The sequence below is a fragment of the Alosa pseudoharengus genome, unplaced genomic scaffold (assembly GCF_046254945.1).
Source record: "Alosa pseudoharengus isolate Yale_2024_CS ecotype anadromous, Long Island Sound unplaced genomic scaffold, YU_APseudo_1.1 YU_APseudo_1.1_scf_21, whole genome shotgun sequence".
Lineage (NCBI taxonomy): Eukaryota > Metazoa > Chordata > Actinopteri > Clupeiformes > Clupeidae > Alosa > Alosa pseudoharengus.
The window spans coordinates 1,023,346-1,048,345 of NW_027468674.1; the positions used below are offsets into that span (position 1 = coordinate 1,023,346).

The 25,000-nt window shown below is 45.8% G+C and overlaps 2 protein-coding genes across 3 annotated transcripts in view; both read left to right on the forward strand.

Annotated features, from left to right (window-relative positions):
* The first annotated feature begins 3,715 nt into the window (after positions 1-3,715).
* On the forward strand, positions 3,716-22,265 carry cdipt (CDP-diacylglycerol--inositol 3-phosphatidyltransferase (phosphatidylinositol synthase)). 2 transcript variants are annotated; one of them, XM_076297602.1, is made up of 6 exons: positions 3,716-3,917; positions 9,133-9,267; positions 9,896-10,049; positions 12,077-12,155; positions 14,657-14,738; positions 16,686-17,144. In XM_076297602.1, the coding sequence occupies exons 1-6, from the start codon at positions 3,875-3,877 to the stop codon at positions 16,871-16,873; spliced, it is 681 nt and encodes a 226-aa protein (XP_076153717.1). In that variant the 5' UTR covers positions 3,716-3,874; the 3' UTR covers positions 16,874-17,144. The 2 variants fall into 2 exon arrangements, with proteins under 2 accessions (XP_076153717.1, XP_076153718.1); XM_076297603.1 differs by lacking the exon at positions 16,686-17,144 and adding an exon at positions 21,307-22,265 and having other exon boundaries at positions 3,721-3,917.
* Positions 22,266-22,386: 121 nt separating this feature from the next.
* LOC143137420 (vascular endothelial zinc finger 1-like) overlaps positions 22,387-25,000 on the forward strand; it is a 17,250-nt gene continuing 14,636 nt past the window's right edge. The window contains exons 1-3 of the mRNA XM_076297605.1: positions 22,387-23,591; positions 23,739-23,892; positions 24,716-25,000. The exon at positions 24,716-25,000 is cut by the window's right edge and continues 47 nt beyond it. Of these exons, the coding sequence (XP_076153720.1) occupies positions 23,559-23,591; positions 23,739-23,892; positions 24,716-25,000 (472 nt within the window). The 5' untranslated portion in view covers positions 22,387-23,558. The remainder of the gene's footprint in view (positions 23,592-23,738; positions 23,893-24,715) is intronic.

Consider the following 25,000-nt stretch of genomic DNA (forward strand, 5'->3'; position numbering starts at 1 on the left):
GTGTGTGTTCATGACTGTGTGTATGCTCGTGGCAAATATTGATTTAATGTTGAATTTCTTTATCAATATGCTTATTCCGACTGAAAATGACACTGCCCCCTAACCCACTGCTCACTTTACACACATACACACACACATATTGAAAATGACACTGCCAGATGCCAAAAGGCTGTGAGACAATGTGGTAGAAACATGGAATCAGAAAAAGAAGCATTTTCACCTTTTTTAAAAAAAAAAAATATGAAAAATGGCATGTCCAAAATTATTCATACCCTTTTTAAATAGTGGAAACATCTTTATTTGCCATCACGACTATCATAATGGTTCTTATAATGCCTACCAAGCCTCCACAATTCTTTTAACAAGTCTTGCTGCTTTTTTGCACTTCTGGTTAGACACAAACTGCATTTCGTTGTCTCTGTACTTGTACTCTGCACAATGACAATTAAGTTGAATCTAATCTAATCTAACAATAATTGTAGACCGCACCTTTTTAGCAGCAATCAGGGTTTTGAGTCAAGAGCGATTATTTGCCATCACTCTGGCCTTGTGCTCACTTTTTGATTGATTGGAGTGAGCTCTGGAGTCGTGCTGGGCCACTCTAGAATGTTAAAGCAACACCAAAGAGTTTTTTGTACCTTAAAATAATGTTTCCAAAATCGTTTCAGTGGTTCATCAACTCATAACCGGGTGAACGGCACTTTCTGCATTCGCTTCGCAGGACTCTATCGGCTACAACCGCACTATGTAAGTTTGCCGGATCGGGTAGCGGATCTGTAGTTCGATGGAATTAGACATAAGAAACAAAGATGAAACAAAAGTTTGACTTGCATCTGATGTCGCAATACATTATACTTTCATAAAATCATGCAACATGTTCTACCTTGTCTGTGGACATTGTTATTTGCAAAGCCGGTGCTGGATGAACAAATGGTGCGTGTGACAGAGGAAAAGTTCTTTGGTGTTGCTTTAATATTGTTCTCTGTTAACCATTTCTTGCCTTGGTTGACTCAATAGCCCCCTTCACACCGTCGAGCCAGGCCAGGCTAGGGTAATTTGGGGGCCACCTGGTGGTAGCAGCCCAGGTCTACAAGCCTCATATCCCTGAGACCTTTGTGTTCAGACTGTCAGGCTATACTAGCCTCTGAGGATTACACCTTGACACGCCCCCGCTTGTGAAAACGTCACCAATACCACCCATTTTCAAACAGGATAAGCAGAAATTCACGTATCTCTTTCCTATCCTGTATGCTATCGAAGTCAGTCACCAATTTCTGTCCTTTTACGTGTACGTCACTTAATAGCCATTTCTATACAAACCAAGACGGCGGATTCCTAAAGAAACGCAAGCACACACAACATACGTGTATCTAAATGAGCTATGTACTAACAATTATATTTTACCGTGACCCAAAGAGCTGTAAACAGTGTTGTAAGGCTGCGTGTACAAATTAGCCTGGTTAGTTTAAGGCAAATGGCTGCAAAAAATGATTAACATTTGAGCCAATTGTTTTTCTGTTCATTTAGAGCCTAATAAACAAAAAAATGCAAGGAGCCAAAGACCCAAAATTCTGTATCCCGGCTCCTGAAGGTCGCAGAGAGTTGCTTGTGGGCTTAAAAGATGCGGAAACACCACATTTATATTAGTGTTATGAACAAACATAGGCCTAAATCCTTTTTGAGATATTCCCAAAAACATTGTTTTAGCATGGTGCACAGGCCATGTTTCATCTATCAGCCCCTGAAGGCCGTAAACCATATTAGGTTTTTGTATGAATCTCATTTTATATCAAAAGACACAGCTGACAGCTGACTCTGAAACATCGAGATCCACATCACTGATTATAATCACAGAGACTGTCAGCTGTCAGCTGTGTCTTTTCGAACGAAAGGGGCGGGAATTGGTGCTTTTACAATAGTTCTCTAAAGTATTCCACACTATCGAAATATAGCATACACTGGCAGGAATAATTTAGTGGGATGCTTGTCTATGCTAGTTAACACATAAGTTCACTTTTTACTGACCTGTGGACAGAGTTAGCCTACTGGCAGGCCAACATCTTTATTGCGGACGTAACCGCGTGCTATCTCTAAACTCGGTGTACTGCTGAGCTTTCATACGTCACAAACAACGGGTTGACCCCGCCTTCACCTTGACCCCACCCCTAGCCCCACTGTAGCACCAAGTGGCCGCACGTTTAAACAAACGAGTTATCACTGCCTTCACCTTGACCCCACTGTAGCACCAAGTGGCCGCACGTTTACACAACGAGTTGTCACTGCCTTCACCTTGACCCCACTGTAGCACCAAGTGGCCGCACGTTTACACAACAAGTTATCACTGCCTTCACCTTGACCCCACTGTAGCACGTTTAGGGTGGGCCAGAAAACAGGGGCCAGTAGCACCAAGACGGCCCCCAGATGGCGCCAGAGGGCACTCGCAGCTGAAGCTGTGAAGGCAATTAGCCCCTGCACGGCCTGGCTAGCTCGGCTTTGGCTCAACGGTCTGAAGGGGGCTATTGTGGTCCAATGCTGCCTATAGGGGCAGGTCTCTCGGCACACTGCCTGATCTTTTCCTCCAGAATCTTAATTTAGCCCATTGTTTTAGTGTTACCATTTACTTTGGTAAGGCTGTTAAAAAGGTGCGGTCTAGAAAAGGTGTCTAGTGTCTAGAAAAGGTCTAGAATCATTGTGGAGACATGGAGAGGCTTGGTAGGAAAATGCCAATGTTTCCATTCCATATTTAAAAAGGGTATGAATCATTTTGGACATGCCATTTTTCATAAAAATCCACACCAACCACATACAAACACACACACACACACACCAAACAAAATATATATACATATTGTAACAAACTGCAAGGTTGTCTCTTGTCTATTGGTTACGCACCAAAACACACAAACACATAATTCCGGGCCAAACCTGGCCCTTATGCTCCAGCACTAAACATCTATCTTAGGCTGTATCTAAAACACACACCAATCAACCCTAGTTATGAACAATGTAACCAGCTGCAAACATAAACACAACAGACAGGACATACAACGTTGTCAACCCACATGGTTTAGAACAGGAACATTACACACATACACACACCGCACAGCATCATGGGAGCACAGTCATGAACAGCTAGGCTCAGATCATTACAATATATATATATATATATATATATATATATATATAACAGAAGTACAGGTGGGTCTAAAACAAAACGCCAGTGGACCGACGGATCTGCCCCCAGCCATCTGGGAGAACAGAACCAGCTCAGATGGGACCAGCTGGCTCAGCTGTTACCAGGACAGGTGTGGAACTGGTTAGGTAATGAAACTGTTCCAGGTTTGCAAGTCATGCAGACCACCTATGCAGATCGATGGTTCTGTTTTTGAAACCTTATGGAAACTTGATATAAAATAAGCTATAAACTAGGGTATGTTCAAGTGTGTAATGTGTTGTAATTGCTAGGGTATGTTCAAGTGTGTAATGTGTTGTTATTGGACAGGTTTAGTCAGAGTTGTTCTCAGTGCTGTGTGTTATCTGAACTGCTGCCACTGTGAGTGAGACTCTCATGCGGCGTGGGCGAGCACTTTGCCCTGGGCAGTGCAGTGTTGTCAGGCGCCACCGGGGCCGCCGGTCTGCTGCACAAGATGGAGCCATTTCCCACGAGCCACAAGCGCTTACAGGGAAGGGTGCCTTTAAAGGGGAGGCGCCTAGAACCTGTGCGTCACACCGGAAATGTTTCGTCACGCTTTAAGCTTCTCTCAAGATCCTTAGCTGTCGGAAGACTCGGAAAGAAGGAAACATTCAACTGTCACAACTTATCACTGAGGAAAGCAGAGTTCTCCGGACGATATAATAACGCCTTCCATCGGCCATGACTGAGGAAAATATTTTTCTCTTCGTTCCGAACCTGATCGGTAAGTTTCCGTGGTTAGTTCCATGAGCGAATCGGATTTGATGCAATTCTGCTTCTCGTCTGTTGCGTTTGTGTCTCGAGCGAATCCCTCTCGAGAGGAGTGGGTTCGGTTGAAGCTGCTGAAACTCACGCGCGTATCAAGGTCACCGTTAACTATAAAAAGAGATCTAGTCCACCCACGCGCTCCCCCCGGGCCGGCGATGGCAGCTCGAGCACGGCGCGCGAAATGAGGATAGTAGTGAGAACAGCTGCGCTTACGGGCGTGAGGCGGAGTTGCGCTCGAGAGAACACTGCGGCCGGATGCTGGCTCGAGCCGAGTGTGTCAGAGTTACCTCCGCGCACCTGGACCTGTGTAGGCGGTTGATTGATTTGTTTTTATTTTATCCGGTGCTGCATCACCAGTGTTGGGAAGGTTACTTTTACAATGTTCCACTACAGATTACTAAATACATGCCCTAAAATGTATTGTGTAACGTACTCTGATACTCAAAGTGAGTAATGTATTTTGAATACTTTGGATTACATCATCATTGTGTTGCAAATATGATGTGAGGTTATGAGGACTTGTAAGACCCATTGTGTCAACAACAACCCAAAACCTGCTTTACAGTGAGGATTGATTGATGTATAAATGTCATTATGTATAAACCTATGTGCTGTGACACTTAATGTCATTTTGTATAAACCTATGGGTAACACTTTATAACTACACACAATTCATCATTTATTAAGCCTTTGTTACTTATTAGAGTTAATGGTTTGTTCATCATTAGTAATTTCTAATTTATCATCAGTAAAGCATTTGTTCACACAGTTATAAATAGTTTGTTCATAGTAAATAAGCCTATATCTTAAATATGTTTATACATTATTGTTAATACTTAATAAATTATGCAATAATATGTTTTTGATGAACTAGTATTCCATTATTTAACAGTTGTTAAATACACATGCACTAATGATTAGTTAGGGTGAGGATATATATTTTATAAACCACTTCCTAATACTATAATTAATAATTAACTCAGGAGTTACAAGTGGTTAATTAATGATATTTTGTGAGCTCATCTAAAGTGAGGACGTTTTATGCCTTGCAACACATTTACAAATGAGTTATAAAGTTTACACTTGCATTTATTCATTTAGCTGACACTTTCACCCAAAGCGACTTACACATGTCAATGAAATTAAAGGGCAAGGCCACATTGGTGGACGCCGGGGTTTGAACCCCCAACTTTATGGGTTACTGCATGTTAACCCAGCTCCTTATCCACTACACTACCTCTGCCCAGTGGTATTACAACAGTCAATTTAAAAATATATAATATAGATATGCATGTTTACTATGAACAAACCATTTTTAACTGTGTGTAAACATGATTTACAGATGAGAATTAATGTAGGAATAATGCTTTACAAATGAAGAATACAGCATTTAATAATAGTTTACAAATGTTTCATAACAGTGTGTAGTAGAAGAAAACAGAAACTCTTGCATAGTTGTAGGGGTTTCTATCTGGGCCAAGGTAGTGTAGTGGGTAAGGGGCTGGACTAGCATGCAGTAGCCTGAAAAGTTGGGGGTTCGATTCCCGGCTTTCACTGTTATGTCAATGGCCTTCAATTTAATTGACATGTGTATGTCGCTTGTCTGCTAAATGAATGAATCTTTACAACTCATTTGAAAATGTGTTGCAAGGAATACAAAGTCCTCACTTTAGATAAGCTCACAAAATATCATTAACTAACCACTTGTAACTCCTGAGTTAATCATGATTTATAGTATTAGGAAGTGGTTTATAAAATATGTATCCTCACCCTAACTAATCCTTAGTGCATGTGTATATTGCATAATTTATTAAGTATTAACAATAATTCATAAACATATTTATGAACAAACCATTTATAACTGTGTGTACAAATACTTTATTTATGAGAATTACCATAGGAACAATGCTTTACAAATGATGAACAAAGCATTTTGCAATAGTTTGCAACTGGTTATAATAAGAAAATGATTTCATTATAAGTGGTTGTTTCATTACTTATTAAGTATAAATCATGTACTTACAAACATATTTTTTGGATAGGCTTATTTACTATGAACAAACAATTTATAATTGTGTGAACAAATGCTTTACTGATGATAAACTATGTATGAACAAGAAATTACTAATGATGAACAAACCATTAAGTAATAAGTAACAAAGGCTTAATAAATGATGAATTGTGTGTAGTTATTATAAAGTGTTACCAACCTATGTTCTATGAAACACACACACACACACACACACTCAAATGAACAGACACTTTGGTCATGTGTCCAGCCAGTGAGTGTTACTAGTGTGTGTGTGTGTGTGTGGGGGGGGGTGTAAGCTATCCCTGCTGAAAAAAACAGCCTGACCAGCTGAAGGTAGTTTGCTGGTTGACCAGCTTGTTAACCAGCTTGTTTGACCACCCTATGATGGTTGACCTGCTAGACCAGCAAAACTCTTGCGAAAACATACCTTCAGCTGGTTTTCCCAGCTTATGATGGTAATTCAGCTGTTTTTGCTTGTCGTACCACCTCAAGCTGGTAATTTTAGCTGGTGTTGCTGGTCTATAGTGCTGGTTTAACTGGCCATGCCAGCTTGGGCAGCCATGGCCCACTGGTTAGCACTCTGGACTTGTAACCGGAGGGTTGCCGGTTCGAGCCCCGACCAGTGGGCCGCGGCTGAAGTGCCCTTGAGCAAGGCACCTAACCTCTCACTGCTCCCCGAGCGCCGCCGTTGTAGCAGGCAGCTCACTGCTCCGGGATTAGTGTGTGCTTCACCTCACTGTGTGTTCACTGTGTGCTGTGTGTGTTTCACTAATTCACCGATTGGGTTAAATGCAGAGACCAAATTTCCCTCACGGGATCAAAAAATTATATATACTTATACTTATACTTATGTTGGTCATTCTAGCAAACCAGCATGACCAGCTTGACAGGCTGGTCACCAGCATGACCATCTTGCACCAGCTGTATCCCACACAACAGGCTGGTCAAATCAGAATGACCAGCTTCCTCAGATGGTCACGCCAGCATGTCCAGCTGGTGGCCCAACCAGCTACACCAGCAATGACCAGCAAGAGCTGAATGAAAACCAGCAAAGACCAGCTAAAACCAGCTACCAGCATAAGCAGATTTTTTTCAGCAGGGATGTGTGTATCGTGCAGGATTTTACACACACACTCACACACCATAATGTGTCCAGCCAGTGTTGATTCTGTGTGTGTGTGCGTGTGTGTGTGCATGTGTGTGTGTGCATGCATGTGTGTGTGTGTGCGTTTGTGTGTGTGTGTGCGTTTGTGTGTGTGCATGTGTGCGTGTGTGTGTGCGTGTGTTTGTGTGTGTGTTTGTGTGCGTGTGTGTGTGTTTGTGTGCGTGTGTCTGTGTGCGTGTGTGTGTGTGCGTGTGTGTGTGTGTGTGTGTCTGTGCGTATGTGTGTGTGGTGTGTGTGTGTGTGTGTGCGTGTGTTTGTGTGTGTGTTTGTGTGCGTGTGTCTGTGTGTGTGTGCGTGTGTGTGTGTGTTTGTGTGCGTGTGTCTGTGTGTGTGTGTGTGTGTGCGTGTGTGTGTGTGTGTGTGTCTGTGCGTATGTGTGTGTGGTGTGTGTGTGTTTGTGTGTGTGACAAAGGTACAACACCTCTTTGCAAACGTCCACATCCCACAAAATGTCCTATGCGACATGAATAATAAAACCATCCAGGCCGTCAGAAAATGGCTGGGGCTGAACTCTCACTCTACCCGGGACCTCATCTTCCTCTCACGCAAAGAGGGGGGGCTGGGAGTAGTCCCAAACGTGGAATGGGTATACACTGCCACCAGGCTGACACACCTCATCTGCATGCTCAACAATGACGATTCCACTGTCAGAGAGCTAGCCAGAGCTTCCCTCCTGCTGGACCTCAGGAAGAGGAAGGTACCCCTGGCCAAACCAGGCCAGGACAGCTTCCTAGGCTTTAGGAGGAAAAGCAGCGGGAAACTGGACACACAAGCTGCAGGCTTTGGAGTCCGATCAGACTGGCCGGACTTAAATGATCTGTGCAACAGAATGTCAGTCAAACTGGAATGGACACAACACAACTCACACACAGCACCACAGGCATCTGATGCAGTTGTCACAGACCCATCTGTAACAGCAGAGGCTACTGTATATCACAACGAGGCACAACACACACTACAGAATACAACAGCAAGGAGATTCCTTCATAACATAAAACAAACAGACACCAAAAAACATTGGACTGGACTCAGAATGCAGGGAAAGTTGGCATGCCTACACTTTGCCGACCACTCCGTTTCACACTCTATGTTCACAAATGCCGCTGTTGGGGAGGATATCCTCTGTTTCACTGTCAAGGCCAGACTGCAGGTGCTACCCACCAAATACAACCTTGCATTATGGTACCCTGCAATCCACCATCCACACTGTATAATGCACTCAGACTCTGACCATCACCTCGAATCAGTTGCCCATATTGTCAATGGCTGTACTATGTACAAAGGACTTTATACTGCACGCCACGACCGGATTGTTAACCTTATTGCTAACACTGTTAAGGATGTACTTCCAGATAATGTGACCATGTACAAACATTCACGTATTATGCCAGAATGGTTTAACAGCTCCACTGATGTGTTTTGTAACATCCCTAACACCCCTGATGCTGTGTTTTTAGACCGAGGCAGAAGGGAAGTACTTATACTTGAAATAGGATGTGTGTACGATCTCTACATGGACATGACTTTTAATGACAAAATCATGAAGTACCAACCCATACGGACAAAACTATGTGACCTAGGCTATCAGTGCAAGCTAGTGGTGTTGATCTTTGGCAGCTTGGGACATGTCCACAAACTTGTTCTCAGTGGGTTAAGGCTGGCAGGGCTCTCCAGCAGAAAAATAAAACAGCTAGCAAAGTTTTGCTCCATATCTGCAGTTATAGGCAGCCTTGCAGTATGGCGCAGGAGATGTTTTTTTGCACCCCTGAATATCATTGAGTGACAAAGCCCTATCTTATCTCTTGAAATATTTGAATCCTGTCTATTGTAATATGAATTGTGGATTTAAATAAATAATTAAATGTGGTGTGTGTGTGTTTGTGTGTGTGTGCGCGCGTGTGTGTGTGGTGTGTGTGTGTGCACGCGCACGTGTGTGTGGTGTGGTGCATGTGTGTGGTGTGTGTGTGTGTGCAGGTTATGCGCGCATTGTGTTGGCGCTGCTGGCGTTCTACCTGATGCCCTGCTGTCCCGTGCCGGCCGTCTTTTGCTACCTCCTCAGTGCCCTCCTGGACGCCTTCGACGGGCACGCCGCACGCATGCTCAACCAAGGTACACACACACACACACACACACACACACACACACACACACGCACACACACACACACAGACACGCACGCACACACACACACACAAAGACACGCACACACACACACACACACACACACACACACAGACACGCACACAGACACGCACACACACAGACACGCACACACACATGGATGGGATTCGGGAGCCTTTTTCTCGGGATTTTGCAGGACAGGATTTTTTTGAGGGGGCAGTCACGTGATCGGGATAAGACGGGAGTATTTGTGTAGGCTCGGGATGGGAGCGACAATTGATTCCTGTGTCACCCTCTAGTACACACACACATACACACAGAAAAGCCACCCACACACTCAACCAAGGTACACACACACAAACACACACACACACACAAACACGCTCACACAGACACAAACACAAATATCTGCATCTTTGTGTGTGTGCGTGTGTGTGCGTGCGTGCGTGCGCGTGTGTGTGCGTGTGTGCGTCCGTGCGTGCGTGTGTGGTGCGTGCGTGCGTACGTGCGTGCGTGCGTGCGTGTGTGGTGCGTGCGTGCGTGCGTGTGTGTGTTAGGCACTAAGTTTGGGGCCATGCTGGACATGTTAACATGTGTGTGTGCGTGTGTGTGTTAGGCACTAAGTTCGGGGCCATGCTGGACATGTTAACGGACCGCTGTGCCACGATGTGTCTTCTGGTTAACCTGGCTCTGCTCTACCCAGCGTACACCTTCCTGTTCCAGCTCAGCATGTCACTGGACATCGCCAGCCACTGGCTACACCTGCACAGGTAACGCACACACACACACAAGCACTCACACACACACACACACACACAAATGTGTGTGTATGAAGGAACCACGGACCGACAGAAAAATAAAACAAACATTTTCACAATCAGGAGGAAATCCACGTTAAGTTGATCTGTTTGCATCTCTCCAGCGTGTGTTGCTGGCCTAGCCTACCCAACACACCCTAACCCTACCTACTGCCAGGGAAGTGAATCCCCTGATCTGTCTGCGGCTTGCTTGCCAGCCTTTCCCAGTACTTCGCAAAAGTTGTGAAATATAACAGCATATTCCGTTTTTTTGAATGTCAGTGACTGGCTACATAAAAAAAACGCATGTGTAAATGTGTTCATGATGGGTGCATGCTTGAGATGAAACCAGCACTTTTTCAGCAGAAACATGCGGACCTGTCTCTTAATTAATGGGGGATTTCACTCTTCCCATACATTTTTTAAAACAAGTCGATAGTTTTACAATGTTTCAGTCAAGCTTTGGTTGGTTTAGATAAAACTGAACGTATGCAAAATGTAAAGTAGCCTAACGGATGAACTTAATCTGCTGTGCTGCATATGGGACAATAGATGCACATAGTACATTGTAGGGTTGGGCGAATGAAGCCCCATGTGGCTTTGGAAGGTTCTTCCTGATTGTATCGTAAGTGTTTCGAAGTGTCAAAGGATCGAATACAAAACAGTGACATCTGGTGGTTAGCAGATATAACGGCGGCTCTCATTAGCGATTAAACAATCACAGACGAAGCCACATGCCGACCAAATGGCCCTTCTCTGACACTGGCAAAACAGAGCGGAGAGACAACGTGATCTGTTCCCTTGTGAGTAAAAACTATTAGGCCTACAGTCATTGGAATAAACATTATAGTTTTGATATGCTTCTAATGATTCAAATTGAAAATGTAATGTGCTTTGTTTTAAATAATGCTATGTTTCCATGAAAATCTTAAAATGGCCTTGGGAGGGTGGTAGCGTGTTTGTATACCGCGCGCGCAACCGCGGTTCAAATCCCGCCATGTTCATAATTGCCATGAGTTAGCATTATTTGATATTGCATGCTTCTCTATAGTGGTTGTGTTTAAGACTTCATTTGATGTTTTGCAAAAACTAATGGCAAATCAACGTAGGCTAATTGCTGCAGATGACCACAGCAGTGTCAGATAACAGAAAACATATAAAGGGCATTGTGAACAGTGGGGATTGTGAAGTGCTTGTGTAGGGCTACAATTTTAGAAGGGTGCTTGTGCAACAAAACATATGTGTTGGGGACTTTAAAGGTTTATCGAGCCCGTAACGCTTTAGGGGTTTGATACAAGCACCGGTGCCCCGTGTCAAATGTCCCATTTAAACTTTTCAGTGACGTCCGAAGCTTCGTACGTCATCATTCACATGACCTTACAACTTTGATAAGCGCTCCGATACATTGTGCCGAAGCAGATTGCTTCGCGGAAGTGATACGAGCTTCGGTGCCTCGGTGTCAGACTTCCCATCCCTAGTACATTATATAAAGTATGCCTTTAATTTAAAAATATTTAAATAGCTTAGTCTACCTTTGAAAAAAATATTGAAGGGAAGATTTGGCAAGACACAGGTAAAGAGCAGTCAGCCACACACACACACACACACACACACACACACACACACACACACACAAGAACAGTCGGCCTCAGCCAGTAGCACAACCAGATATGTACAGCCAGATTCAAATAGCTGTGAAGCGGATTCACACACAATTATTTTTCTCCCCAAAAACCTATATTTGGTAACTTCTGTAGATATCCAAATGGGTATTAAAGTTAGTAAGAAAAACTATTGCATAAAACACTTTTGTCTTAATTATTTGTTTTGCTGTGTGTGTGCCCTAGTGTGTGTGTGTGTGTGTGTGTGTGTGTGCCCTAATGTGTGTGTGTGTGTGTGTGTGTGTGTGTGTGTGTGTGTGTGTGTGTGTGTGTGTGTGTGTGTGTGTGTGCCCTAGTGTGTGTGTGTGTGTGTTCTAAAGTGTGTGTGGTTGGTTTCAGCTCTATGATGAAAGGAACAAGCCACAAGACCATCGACCTCTCTGGCAACCCCATACTGCGCATCTACTATACCTCACGGGTAACACACACACACACACACACACACACGCACACACACACACACACACACACACACACACACACACAACCCCATACTGCGCATCTACTATACCTCACGGGTAACACACACACACACACACACACCATACTGCGCATCTACTATACCTCACGGGTAACACACACACACACACACACACACACACACACACACACAACCCCATACTGCGCATCTACTATACAGTCCCTCCAGGATTTCGCGAGGATTTTTTGTGATTGTTGCGATCTAAAATGCCTGATTTCGCGACAACTTTTCTAAAAAATTGCGATGGAAGTTGCGGTGTTTTTAGCCGTTTGTTGCGAAGAAATTGCGAGAGGTAGTGAAAATTGCAAAAATAGTTGCGATTTTTTTTTTTTTTTTTTACATAATTTTTTAATTGAGGGTAATTAAGGTTAGTACGACCAAAATTGCACTGATCTTGATGCTTATTAAAAAGGATAAGTAAAGGTAAATAGTAAGGGTTGCAGAAAATCAAAGTAGGCCTACTTTATTTGAGTGAATATTTTTACTGTAATTCACAAAGCAGTAGCCTATAACCTTTCGTAGAACTGTCCAAAAAAGACAGCCCCCTAAAGAGATGGCATCATGTCATATGTTTCAATACATTCATATGTTATAATTCATATTAAGTTCATATCTTTTTAATAATTCATATTCTGTGACTTGCATAATTACTAATAGCCAACTAAGTCATCTAGTAATAGCCATCTAGTAATTTCATATTGATTTAAACTATTAGAACTATTACACTTTTCTTTAATGTTATTACATTGGTGGTGTGTAAGTCTAATTGACTGCCTGCCACTAAGGACGTGAGAGTAGCGTAGCCTAATAACATTTGTAAGTGGATTGGAACACTTGCATCTCACTGTGTTCGGCTATGACTGGAAATAACATAGTGCATTACTATATGTGGATGGAATTCGGGATGTTTTCTATGTCATTAGTTAAAATAAATGTTAAAAAATAACTCGTATGAAATCATTCTTGGATCATAGAAGAGGTAAATGTCTTACAATGTTATTAATTTCTATGATTTTGCTAGCACTACACAAACTGAGCCCACAAGCTAGCAAACATGACATAAGCTAAAAGGACATCTCCAGGTGTAAACGTTTGCCAATGGGTTGCATAGCCTACTCAAATGTCAGTAAACCAAGTAGATCTTAATTAACTTACTTTCATAGCCTAGGCAGGTTAGCAACACCAGGTTGATAGATGCAAGTAAAGCAGGTCATTAACGTTAGCCTTCTATTTATTGTCATCAAAACTGCAGAGGAGTGAACAAGTCTCTGGTGTCTGCAGAAGTGATTGTGGCATCTGACTCATATTCTGCGCGAGGGGCTGTTGTGGTAGGTGAAATTTCACAGGGACACCATGATGATTGGCTAAATATGTGAAAAAGTTGCAGTGTTTGGACAAAATTGCGAGGTCGCCCAGAATTCACGAGGATTTGCTGAATTTGCGTTAATTGTTGCGACCGCAACATCGCGAAATCCTTGAGGGACTGAATACCTCACGGGAAACACACACACACACACACACACACACACACTCATGTATTGTGTGTTCTCCTCTAGCTGGTTCTGTTCGTGATGTGTACACACACACACACACACACTCACACACACACACACACTCATGTATTGTGTGTTCTCCTCTAGCCGGTTCTGTTTGTGATGTGTACACACACACACACACACACACACACACACACACACACACACGCACACGCTCCTGTATTGTGTGTTCTCCTCTAGCCGGTTCTGTTCGTGATGTGTGTACACACACACACACACACACACACACACACACTCATGTATTGTGTGTTCTCCTCTAGCCGGTTCTGTTCGTGATGTGTGTACACACACACACACACACACACACACACACACTCATGTATTGTGTGTTCTCCTCTAGCCGGTTCTGTTCGTGATGTGTGTACACACACACACACACACACACACACACACACACACACACTCATGTATTGTGTGTTCTCCTCTAGCCGGTTCTGTTCGTGATGTGTACACACACACACACACACACACACACACACACTCATGTATTGTGTGTTCTCCTCTAGCCGGTTCTGTTCGTGATGTGTGTACACACACACACACACACACACACACACACACACACACACACTCATGTATTGTGTGTTCTCCTCTAGCCGGTTCTGTTCGTGATGTGTACACACACACACACACACACACACACACACTCATGTATTGTGTGTTCTCCTCTAGCCGGTTCTGTTCGTGATGTGTGTACACACACACACACACACACACACACACACTCATGTATTGTGTGTTCTCCTCTAGCCGGTTCTCATGTGTTCTCCGTGTTCTCCTCTAGCCGGTTCTATTCGTGATGTGCACACACACACACACACACTCATGTATTGTGTGTTCTCCTCTAGCCGGTTCTCATGTGTTCTCCGTGTTCTCCTCTAGCCGGTTCTATTCGTGATGTGCATGGGAAACGAGTTGTTCTTCTGCCTGCTGTACGTGCTCTACTACATAGAGGAACCTTCTGGTGAGTACACACACACACACACACACACACACACACACACACCATAGCTGTACGTGCTCTACTACATAGAGGAACCTTATGGTGAGTACACAGACACACACACACACACAGCTGTCAACATTGAGCTTTGAAAATAAGGGAGATTTCCCGGGTTTCTCACGCAGAATACGGGAAAATGTCAACATTCGTCCCCCAACGTTGGAAGGGTTGCAGTATTAGTCCGTTTCATAATTGCAAGCTCGTGCATTGGCCAGCTAAACAATACAACAAAGTAGCCTACTTTATTTACAGCCTATATTAATTTGGTCATCTTTATACAGCCCTAACTATACTAACAAGGCTAAAGTTCTATAATCGATGCCCCTGCGCTGTCATTCTCGCAAACGAAATGTTCCAAGTAGCCTAGTGTGTAATTCTTCTTCATAAAGTTGAACAAATGCATTTGGTTATTTTAGAGAAAAATATAAATAGCCTGTCATGCAGTTTATGGGCTACAGTGCAGAGTTGGGAAGTTATGGTAGGCCAACTTGGAGTGAATATACAAACGGGGAATTCTTTCTCTACTCGTAGCTGAGTAGCCTGGTAGGCCGATACACACAGTGCGTGCGGCCGTACACTATGCAGGTGCCACTGAATCGTGCTCTCACGACAACCACGCCGTCATCTTAAAGGAAAATTCCGTTTTTTAGCACTTTAAGGCCCTTTTCTGGTTTGTTTTGGATGAACTAGAGTGGTGGACATCGAAATTTTGACGATTGGTCCTATCTCGACTTTTCTGACTCGTTTTGAATCGCCTTTGACTTCTCAGGGTGGCTGACAATGGGCATACTGTAGTAGGTGTAGCCCAGGGTTAATTCACAACCCTCTAGCTACTAGCTAACTGATTTTCCACAAAAGGTATTGTATAGTGGCATTACACTAGGCATTATTGTCTAACTGGCACAGTATAGTTATTTTTCAGCTAGCTATTTATTCTCCCAAATGTACTGTTGGCACTTTGTTTACTTTGTGGTTTGTGTGATATGAACTGTAGTTTTCATGGTGGGGAAAACCTAGCTTGATAACGGAGACAAGGAATGTCATAGGGCCAGTTAACTGTCAGCTACCACTCTCCGCCTATCAGATTGCTCAGTGGGTGGGATCTGGTGGGGGGAGAGGGGTGGAACACACACGCACAAAGAAGAAGGGGAGGGAGAGAGTGAGAAGTGACGAGACACAAGAAGCTTGGGTTCTGACGATATACATAACGTTAGTGAAACTAGCAGCAATATGCTAGGTTAATCTCCCCAAACTAAGGGGCTGAAAATTAATAATGTTAACGTCGTAACTAAAAGGTAGACACCAGTGCCAGCATATACCCCACTCGCTTCTTGAGACGGGGTTAAGTACCTACTTTCGCTGTAACTTACTTTTTTTTGGTAGTTACTTATATCGTCAGAACCCAAGCTTCTTGTGTCTCGTCACTTCTCACTCTCTCCCTCCCCTTCTTCTTTGTGCGTGTGTGTCGCCTTCAAGCAAGCAAAACGTTGCTTTGAAAACATCTGTTTCGCTGGAAGGGCAAGGGGGTAGCAACAGGACAACAGTACAGAGACTGGCAAGTCCGATGGTAGAGCTAATGTTATGAGATTGTTAAAATACGGGATATTTACGGGAAAATATTGAAACGGGAAGACAGCGGGAAAAAAGTTAAAATATGTGAGAACCCCGGAAAAAACGGGAGGGTTGACAGCTATAACACACACAAACACACACACACCTTCCAGTTGACTTCATGTGTGTGTGTATGTGTAATAATAACCTATGTGTGTAATAACCTGTGTGTGTAATAACCTGTGTGTGTGTGTGTGTGTGCAGGTTGGCTGCAGGCCCTGTTGGCGGTGTGTGTAATAACCTGTGTGTGTGTGTGTGTGTGTAATAACCTGTGTGTGTGTGTGTGTGTGTGTGCAGGCTGGCTGCAGGCTCTGTTGGCGGTGTGTGTAATAACCTGTGTGTGTGTGTGTGTGTGTGTGTGTGTGTGTGTGTGTGTGTGCAGTAGTGTTGCACGGTGTATCGATACTAAAAAGGTATCACGATGCCTTCACGCAAAAAACGATACGATTTCCGACGTTTTTAGAATCGATACTTTATTAAAATAATAACGTTCTGTGTCTGTGTGAACTGCTGCTCTCTGCTCCTTGCACGCATATAGGCAAGTGGGCGTGTCAGGCAGGCAGCTCTGAGTGAGTGAGTGCGCAGCCAACGTCAACATAGTTCTTGCCGACAGTCCTCGGCCAGTCGGCCTTGTGGATAAAACAAAAGGCAGATCAAATCTGGACTGGAATTATTTCGGATACATCGCGAATAGTGAAGGCAAGCCATCAGGTACACAGAGGCCCGTTTGTAAAATATGTTTCAAAGTCATTTAAAAGCAGTAGGCTACGCATGGAACTTGGCTAAACACCTCGCAGACATCCCAACATTTTTAAAGAGTTCAAAGAACGACAGGTTAACGAATATGCTATAGAAAACACAACTACATGGTTAGTGCCAAGTTCTTCTCTTCTGTTTAAGTCTAGCCTAAGTGAAACGAGTATGGTTCTCTGGGATAAAGCAAACCTTCCTTCATCAATGAATTTTGAACAGACATAACGAGCTGTAGGCTAATCATTTTGACGAGACATAACGAGCTGTAATCATAGGGTGCTAACGTGATCACGCCAGAATAACATTACCAACACTACCAAACAATCTATTTCATGTTCGGTCAGTACTACTGGTAATATTTGTCATGGCATGTAGACTGCAATTTGTTCAATAATTATTGCTCAGATGTAGGATAGGCTACCCGAAATGCGCTAATTAAACGTTGTACTGGGCGCAAAGAAGACTATCCTCACATTTTCCCTTTGCAACTGTCAAAGAAATCCCATGAACACGGGAAGGCCTAGGGTAGCCTATACTGTACATCAGATGGCCTAAAGATTAGGCCCCTCTGCATAGCATTCAGTGATTTGCATGCAGTAATTTCAACTCTGACCTTGATCTAGCCTAGTTTGGCTATTTAAAGCTACTTTATTGCCAAAATACAACACAATGTAAATGAACTATAACAAACAATAAAGGATTTAATCATACAGGTCTACTATTTTACTGACTATAAAAAATAATAATTATGTAGTAAGTTTAGAAGTTTAGAACCCAGAATTGACCTGCACACTACAAAAGTGCAGCGAATTCAACACAAATGACTCAATACACTTGGAGGAGGTATGAGTCCTTTCTTTTCCAGATATCTTAGGATTTCGCCTTAGTATCGTTTCAGTATCGAGCATCGTGATATTTATGGCAGGCTGGCTGCAGGCTCTGTTGGCGGTGTGTGTAATAACCTGTGTGTGTGTGTGTGTGTGTGTGTGTGTGTGTGTGTGTGTGTGTGTGTGCAGGCTGGCTGCAGGCTCTGTTGGCGGTGTGTGTAATAACCTGTGTGTGTGTGTGTGTGTGTGTGTGTGTGTGTGTGTGTGCAGGCTCTGTTGGCGGTGTGTGTAATAACCTGTGTGTGTGTGTGTGTGTGTGTGTGCAGGCTGGCTGCAGGCTCTGTTGGCGGTGTGTGTAATAACCTGTGTGTGTGTGTGTGTGTGTGTGTGTGTGTGTGTGTGCAGGCTGGCTGCAGGCTCTGTTGGCGGTGTGTGTAATAACCTGTGTGTGTGTGTGTGTGTGTGTGTGTGTGTGTGTGTGTGTGTGTGTGTGCAGGCTGGCTGCAGGCTCTGTTGGCGGTGTGTGTAATAACCTGTGTGTGTGTGTGTGTGTGTGTGCAGGCTGGCTGCAGGCTCTGTTGGCGGTGTGTGTAATAACCTGTGTGTGTGTGTGTGTGTGCAGGCTGGCTGCAGGCTCTGTTGGCGGTGTGTGTAATAACCTGTGTGTGTGTGTGTGTGTGTGCAGGCTGGCTGCAGGCTCTGTTGGCGGTGTGTGTAATAACCTGTGTGTGTGTGTGTGTGTGTGCAGGCTGGCTGCAGGCTCTGTTGGCGGTGTGTGTAATAACCTCTGTGTGTGTGTGTGTGTGTGTGTGTGTGTGTGCAGGCTGGCTGCAGGCTCTGTTGGCGGTGTGTGTAATAACCTGTGTGTGTGTGTGTGTGTGTGTGTGTGTGTGCAGGCTGGCTGCAGGCTCTGTTGGCGGTGTGTGTAATAACCTGTGTGTGTGTGTGTGTGTGTGTGTGTGTGTGTGTGCAGGCTGGCTGCAGGCTCTGTTGGCGGTGTGTGTAATAACCTGTGTGTGTGTGTGTGTGTGTGTGTGTGTGTGTGCAGGCTGGCTGCAGGCTCTGTTGGCGGTGTGTGTAATAACCTGTGTGTGTGTGTGTGTGTGTGCAGGCTGGCTATCCTCACATTTTCCCTTTGCAACTGTCAAAGAAATCCCATGAACACGGGAAGGCCTAGGGAAGCCTATACTGTACATCAGATGGCCTAAAGATTAGGCCCCTCTGCATAGCATTCAGTGATTTGCATGCAGTAATTTCAACTCTGACCTTGATCTAGTCTAGTTTGGATATTTAAAGCTACTTTATTGCCAAAATACAACACAATGTAAATGAACTATAACAAACAATAAAGGATTTAATCATACAGGTCTACTATTTTACTGACTATAAAAAATAATAGTTATGTAGTAAGTTTAGAAGTTTAGAACCCAGAATTGACCTGCACACTACAAAAGTGCAGCGAATTCAACACAAATGACTCAATACACTTGGAGGAGGTATGAGTCCTTTCTTTTCCAGATATCTTAGGATTTCGCCTTAGTATCGTTTCAGTATCGAGCATCGTGATATTTATGGCAGGTATCGTATCGAAGTCATAATTTCGGTATCGTGACAACACTAGTGTTCAGGCTGGCTGCAGGCTCTGTTGGCGGTGTGTGTAATAACCTGTGTGTGTGTGTGTGTGTGTGTGTGTGTGTGTGTGCAGGCTGGCTGCAGGCTCTGTTGGCGGTGTGTGTAATATACTGTGTGTGTGTGTGTGTGTGTGTGTGTGTGTGTGTGTGCAGGCTGGCTGCAGGCTCTGTTGGCGGTGTGTGTAATAACCTGTGTGTGTGTGTGTGTGTGTGTGTGTGTGTGTGTGTGTGTGCAGGCTGGCTGCAGGCTCTGTTGGCGGTGTGTGTAATAACCTGTGTGTGTGTGTGTGTGTGTGTGTGTGTGTGTGTGTGTGCAGGCTGGCTGCAGGCTCTGTTGGCGGTGTGTGTAATAACCTGTGTGTGTGTGTGTGTGTGTGTGTGTGCAGGCTGGCTGCAGGCTCTGTTGGCGGTGTGTGTAATAACCTGTGTGTGTGTGTGTGTGTGTGTGTGTGTGTGTGTGTGTGTGCAGGCTGGCTGCAGGCTCTGTTGGCGGTGTGTGTAATAACCTGTGTGTGTGTGTGTGTGTGTGTGTGTGTGTGTGTGCAGGCTGGCTGCAGGCTCTGTTGGCGGTGTGTGTAATAACCTGTGTGTGTGTGTGTGTGTGTGTGTGTGCAGGTTGGCTGCAGGCTCTGTTGGCGGTGTGTGTAATAACCTGTGTGTGTGTGTGTGTGTGTGTGTGTGTGTGTGCAGGCTGGCTGCAGGCTCTGTTGGCGATGTGTGTAATAACCTGTGTGTGTGTGTGTGTGTGTGTGTGTGTGTGTGTGTGTGTGTGTGTGCAGGCTGGCTGCAGGCTCTGTTGGCGGTGTGTGTAATAACCTGTGTGTGTGTGTGTGTGTGTGTGTGCAGGCTGGCTGCAGGCTCTGTTGGCGGTGTGTGTAATAACCTCTGTGTGTGTGTGTGTGTGTGTGTGTGTGTGTGCAGGCTGGCTGCAGGCTCTGTTGGCGGTGTGTGTAATAACCTGTGTGTGTGTGTGTGTGTGTGTGTGTGTGCAGGCTGGCTGCAGGCTCTGTTGGCGGTGTGTGTAATAACCTGTGTGTGTGTGTGTGTGTGTGTGTGTGTGTGTGTGTGTGTGTGCAGGCTGGCTGCAGGCTCTGTTGGCGGTGTGTGTAATAACCTGTGTGTGTGTGTGTGTGTGTGTGTGTGTGTGTGTGTGTGTGTGCAGGCTGGCTGCAGGCTCTGTTGGCGGTGTGTGTAATAACCTGTGTGTGTGTGTGTGTGTGTGTGTGTGTGTGTGTGTGTGTGTGTGTGTGTGTGTGTGTGTGTGTGTGTGTGTGCAGGCTGGCTGCAGGCTCTGTTGGCGGTGTGTGTAATAACCTGTGTGTGTGTGTGTGTGTGTGTGTGTGTGTAGGCTGGCTGCAGGCTCTGTTGGCGGTGTGTGTAATAACCTGTGTGTGTGTGTGTGTGTGTGTGTGTGTGTGTGTGTGTGTGCAGGCTGGCTGCAGGCTCTGTTGGCGGTGTGTGTAATAACCTGTGTGTGTGTGTGTGTGTGTGTGTGCGCAGGCTGGCTGCAGGCTCTGCTGGCGGTGTGTGTAATAACCTGTGTGTGTGTGTGTGTGTGTGTGTGTGCAGGCTGGCTGCAGGCTCTGTTGGCGGTGTGTGTAATAACCTGTGTGTGTGTGTGTGTGTGTGTGTGTGCAGGCTGGCTGCAGGCTCTGTTGGCGGTGTGTGTAATAACCTGTGTGTGTGTGTGTGTGTGTGTGTGTGCAGGCTGGCTGCAGGCTCTGTTGGCGGTGTGTGCTGTGGTCTCCATGCTGAAAGCCGCCATCAGTGTGTTGCACCTCGTCACCGCATCACGCAACATGGCCGCCATCGACCTCGCCGAGAGAGAAGAGAAGAACAAGAAGCAGTGAGGAGGGAGGGAGAGAAAGAGAAGAGATGGAGAGAAAGAGAAGAGATGGAGAGAAAGAGAAGAGATGGAGAGAAAGAGAAGAGATGGAGAGGAGGAGAAGAGATGGAGAGGAGGAGATGATGGAGAGGGGGATGGAGAGATGGACTGGAGGAGAGAGAGGTTGTTCATTTACCTGAGGGGACCGAGATTCATCACTGCTGTTTATTATTTATTTCACCAAGTCCACGCTGTCGTGTGTGTGTGTGTGTGTGTGTGTGTGTGTGGTTTCCATGTACTCATCGTGGCACTGATAATTTGGGGCACTATCTATAATAATTGTTTTTTATTATTATTATTCTTGCTGTGTTAATTAATGTGTTGATTTTTAGTAGTTTGATCAGAGGTTTGTTTGTTTGTTTATGTGTGTGTGTGTGTGTGTGTGTGTGTGTGTGTTGCAGAACAAATTGTAGAACAAACAAACTGGCACATTCCAAGTGCCACTTGAGAGTTATGCTTTTATTCCAGTTCAGGTGGTGTGTGTGTGTGTGTGTGTGAGACAGAGAGAGAGAGAGAGAGAGATGAAGTATTTGCTCTAGGTCCAGTTGACCCACTGAGTGATGACCAAGTTGAGCTTTCCTTGTGTATCCCATAGAATGTCCATTTGGAGTGCAGGTCATGCGGTATTACTTGATGTGGATTATGTTATATATATGTTATTTATATATAACCGAATATGATCGTTAGTGTCATGATGCACGTGTGCCTGGGGTGTGGGGCGAAGCGGCCTTTGGGCGGCTACTGTAACACGGAAACATACAATAAAAGTGTCTTTGACCAACGTCATGTCATTACGAGTCAATTTGTGAACCTGTCATCCGGGAGATCAGCAGACAAAAGAGCTCGTGCGTGTGGCACGTGCGGACATTAATTCGCGTGAATATTAAACTCATCGACATTGTCTTCGAGCGTGTGTGTTGCTGGAGTCTGCGCGCGAGTGGTGCGTCACCTTTAAGACGCCTGCGACATTTTTTCTCTCCTCCAGCTTCCCCGCAAACCGTCGGGCGAAAGAACCGCGGACTCGCTGCAAATGTCTACCGCAGTAAACGCTCACCTGCCGACCGAAGGACGCCGGACTGTGGACTTGCTTTGAAGTTGATGAGTTAAAATTTAATATTTTAAGTCGGCCGACCGTAGCGGCGGTGGGGGCGAGAGAGGAGGACGACCCGGGCTGCAGCCTCGCGTGGAGGAGGGGACGGAGCGCGAGAGGGATGTATACTCAAAATGCTTTCCCTTTAAAACAGGGGGACACGACGGTGGGGAGATAGAGGGGGAGAGAGGAGATAAAAAAAAGAAAAGGAAGAAAGACGGCAAGGGTGGGAGGGAGAGCGGGAGAGCGATTTAGAAAAAAAAAGATGGCATTCTCTCGATTGAAAAACCGGGGCGGAGCAAACGACTACAGCCGATCCAGGGCGCGCTAGCCACGGATCCGATTCGACGCCACATCGGGGCTTCGAGAGATGCGACTGGGGCCTGGCAGGAGAGCCAATAAAATAATTGCATCCCCACGAATTAAGTCCAAGATGCTCAATTAAACGTCTTATTACACGTGTGCTTTTTATATGCAAGTATTACTGAATTGCATGACTGTTTCCAAACCCGTTAGCCTGTTCCAGTGGGGTTGCTGAAATTAGATGTGTTTATCATAATTAAATGGATTAGATGACAGAGAGATCCCCTTGCGTTTCGTATTCACTGTCAAATGCATGATTGACAGAGGGTCACAAACGACAGTCGTGTTTTTGGTTATTTGTGTATTTGTTTGGTATTGTTTGGCGATCACAGGCTTTATAAGACATAATTAACACAGGAGGCTGATTGGCGCGCGGCCTTGGCGAGGATGTGAAATCAGTTCGCGCGTGTCCTCAGTAAACACAGAAACGCGGAGTGTGTCTTTCACCCCGAGCACCGCGCGCACAGCCGCATCTCTCTCTCTAATTGACTCGTTCCCCTTTGAACTGAACATCACGGAACTTGCCCTGTGCCAACCGGAGCTCCTGTGACTCCCACGCCCCCTATTGCCTCGAGGGGCACGCGCTGGCCGGTTTAAGCCACCTGAGGAACGAATCTCAGCATGGACGCCACGTGGAGTAATTTCCTGTTCCAGGTACGGGTGGTCATTTCGTGCGTTTATTGTCGAGCTTAAACCGTGCGCGCGTGGGTGTGTGTGAGATTGGGGCCGTACAGGTGCGCCCTCGAGTCCATCCAGCTGGCGTCACGTGACTAATGTGCTCAGGGTTTTTTACATTCGCAGACCCCGCCCCCCCAGGCCCCAACCGATGGAACCATCCAATCAGATCTGCTGCCGGAGCTCACGGGCTCCGCACACAGCCCCCCTCTGGAGCACGTGGAGGAAACCCCGCCCTCCACGGTGGACACCGCCGCTCTGAGTGAGGACCCTGCGCCTGGTAAGGGGTGTACACACACAGTCTTGGTACACTCACAGACTGGTGTGTGTGTGTGTGTGTGTGTGTGTGTGTGTGTGTGTGTGTGAGAGAGACTGTTGCTGAAGTTAGTAAGAAATGCCATAGAGGTCACAGCAGAACCACTTTGACTGTAAACACACACACACACACACACACACACACACACACACACACACACACACACACACACACACCTGTCCAGCAGTCCTGGCTTGTGGTGTCCCTGTTTGATTGTCTGTTTATTCTGTGTGTGTGTGTGTGTGTGTGTGTGCGTGTGTATGTGTGTGTGTGCGTGCGTGCATGTGTGCATACATGTGTGTGTGTCCACAGTGAAGCCGCTGGCGTCCTCCTCCACCTCCTCCACCTCCTCCAGCTCCTCCTCCTCCTCATGTGTGTGTGTGTGTGTGTGTTCACAGTGAAGCCGCTGGTGTCTTCCTCCTCCTCCTCCTCCTCCTCCTCCTCCTCATGTGTGTGTGTGTGTGTGTGTGTTCACAGTGAAGCCGCTGGTGTCTTCCTCCTCCTCCTCCTCCTCCTCCTCCTCCTCATGTGTGTGTGTGTGTGTGTGTGTTCACAGTGAAGCCGCTCCTCCTCCTCCTCCTCCTCCTCCTCCTCATGTGTGTGTGTGTGTGTGTGTGTGTTCACAGTGAAGCCGCTGGTGTCTTCCTCCTCCTCCTCCTCCTCCTCCTCCTCCTCATGTGTGTGTGTGTGTGTGTGTGTTCACAGTGAAGCCGCTGGTGTCTTCCTCCTCCTCCTCCTCCTCCTCCTCCTCCTCCTCATGTGTGTGTGTGTGTGTGTGTGTTCACAGTGAAGCCGCTGGTGTCCCGCTCTTCCTCCTCCTCCTCCTCGGGGCGTGTGCAGCACAGCTGCTCCATCTGCAGCAAAACGTTCAGAAACGGCTACAACCTGCGGAGGCACCAGGCCGTGCACTCGGGCATCCGCATGAAGGACCGCGCCGCCCGCGGAGTGACCGGGGTCAAGGGTCAAGTCCCGCTGTCCCTGCTGCAGCTAAGCCCCGCCCCCCAGACCCCTCTCACAGACACGCAGGCCGAGACGCCGGCCGGCGCTATGACGACCGCCACCACGGTGACCA

Coding starts and splice junctions, on each gene's coding strand:
- cdipt (XM_076297602.1), top strand. CDS start 3,875: ATGACTGAGGAAAATATTTTTCTCTTCGTTCCGAACCTGATCG. Junction 12,156..14,656: donor GCATCTACTATACCTCACGG/GTAACACACACA, acceptor GTTCTCCTCTAG/CCGGTTCTATTCGTGATGTG. Junction 14,739..16,685: donor CTACATAGAGGAACCTTCTG/GTGAGTACACAC, acceptor GTGTGTGTGCAG/GCTGGCTGCAGGCTCTGTTG.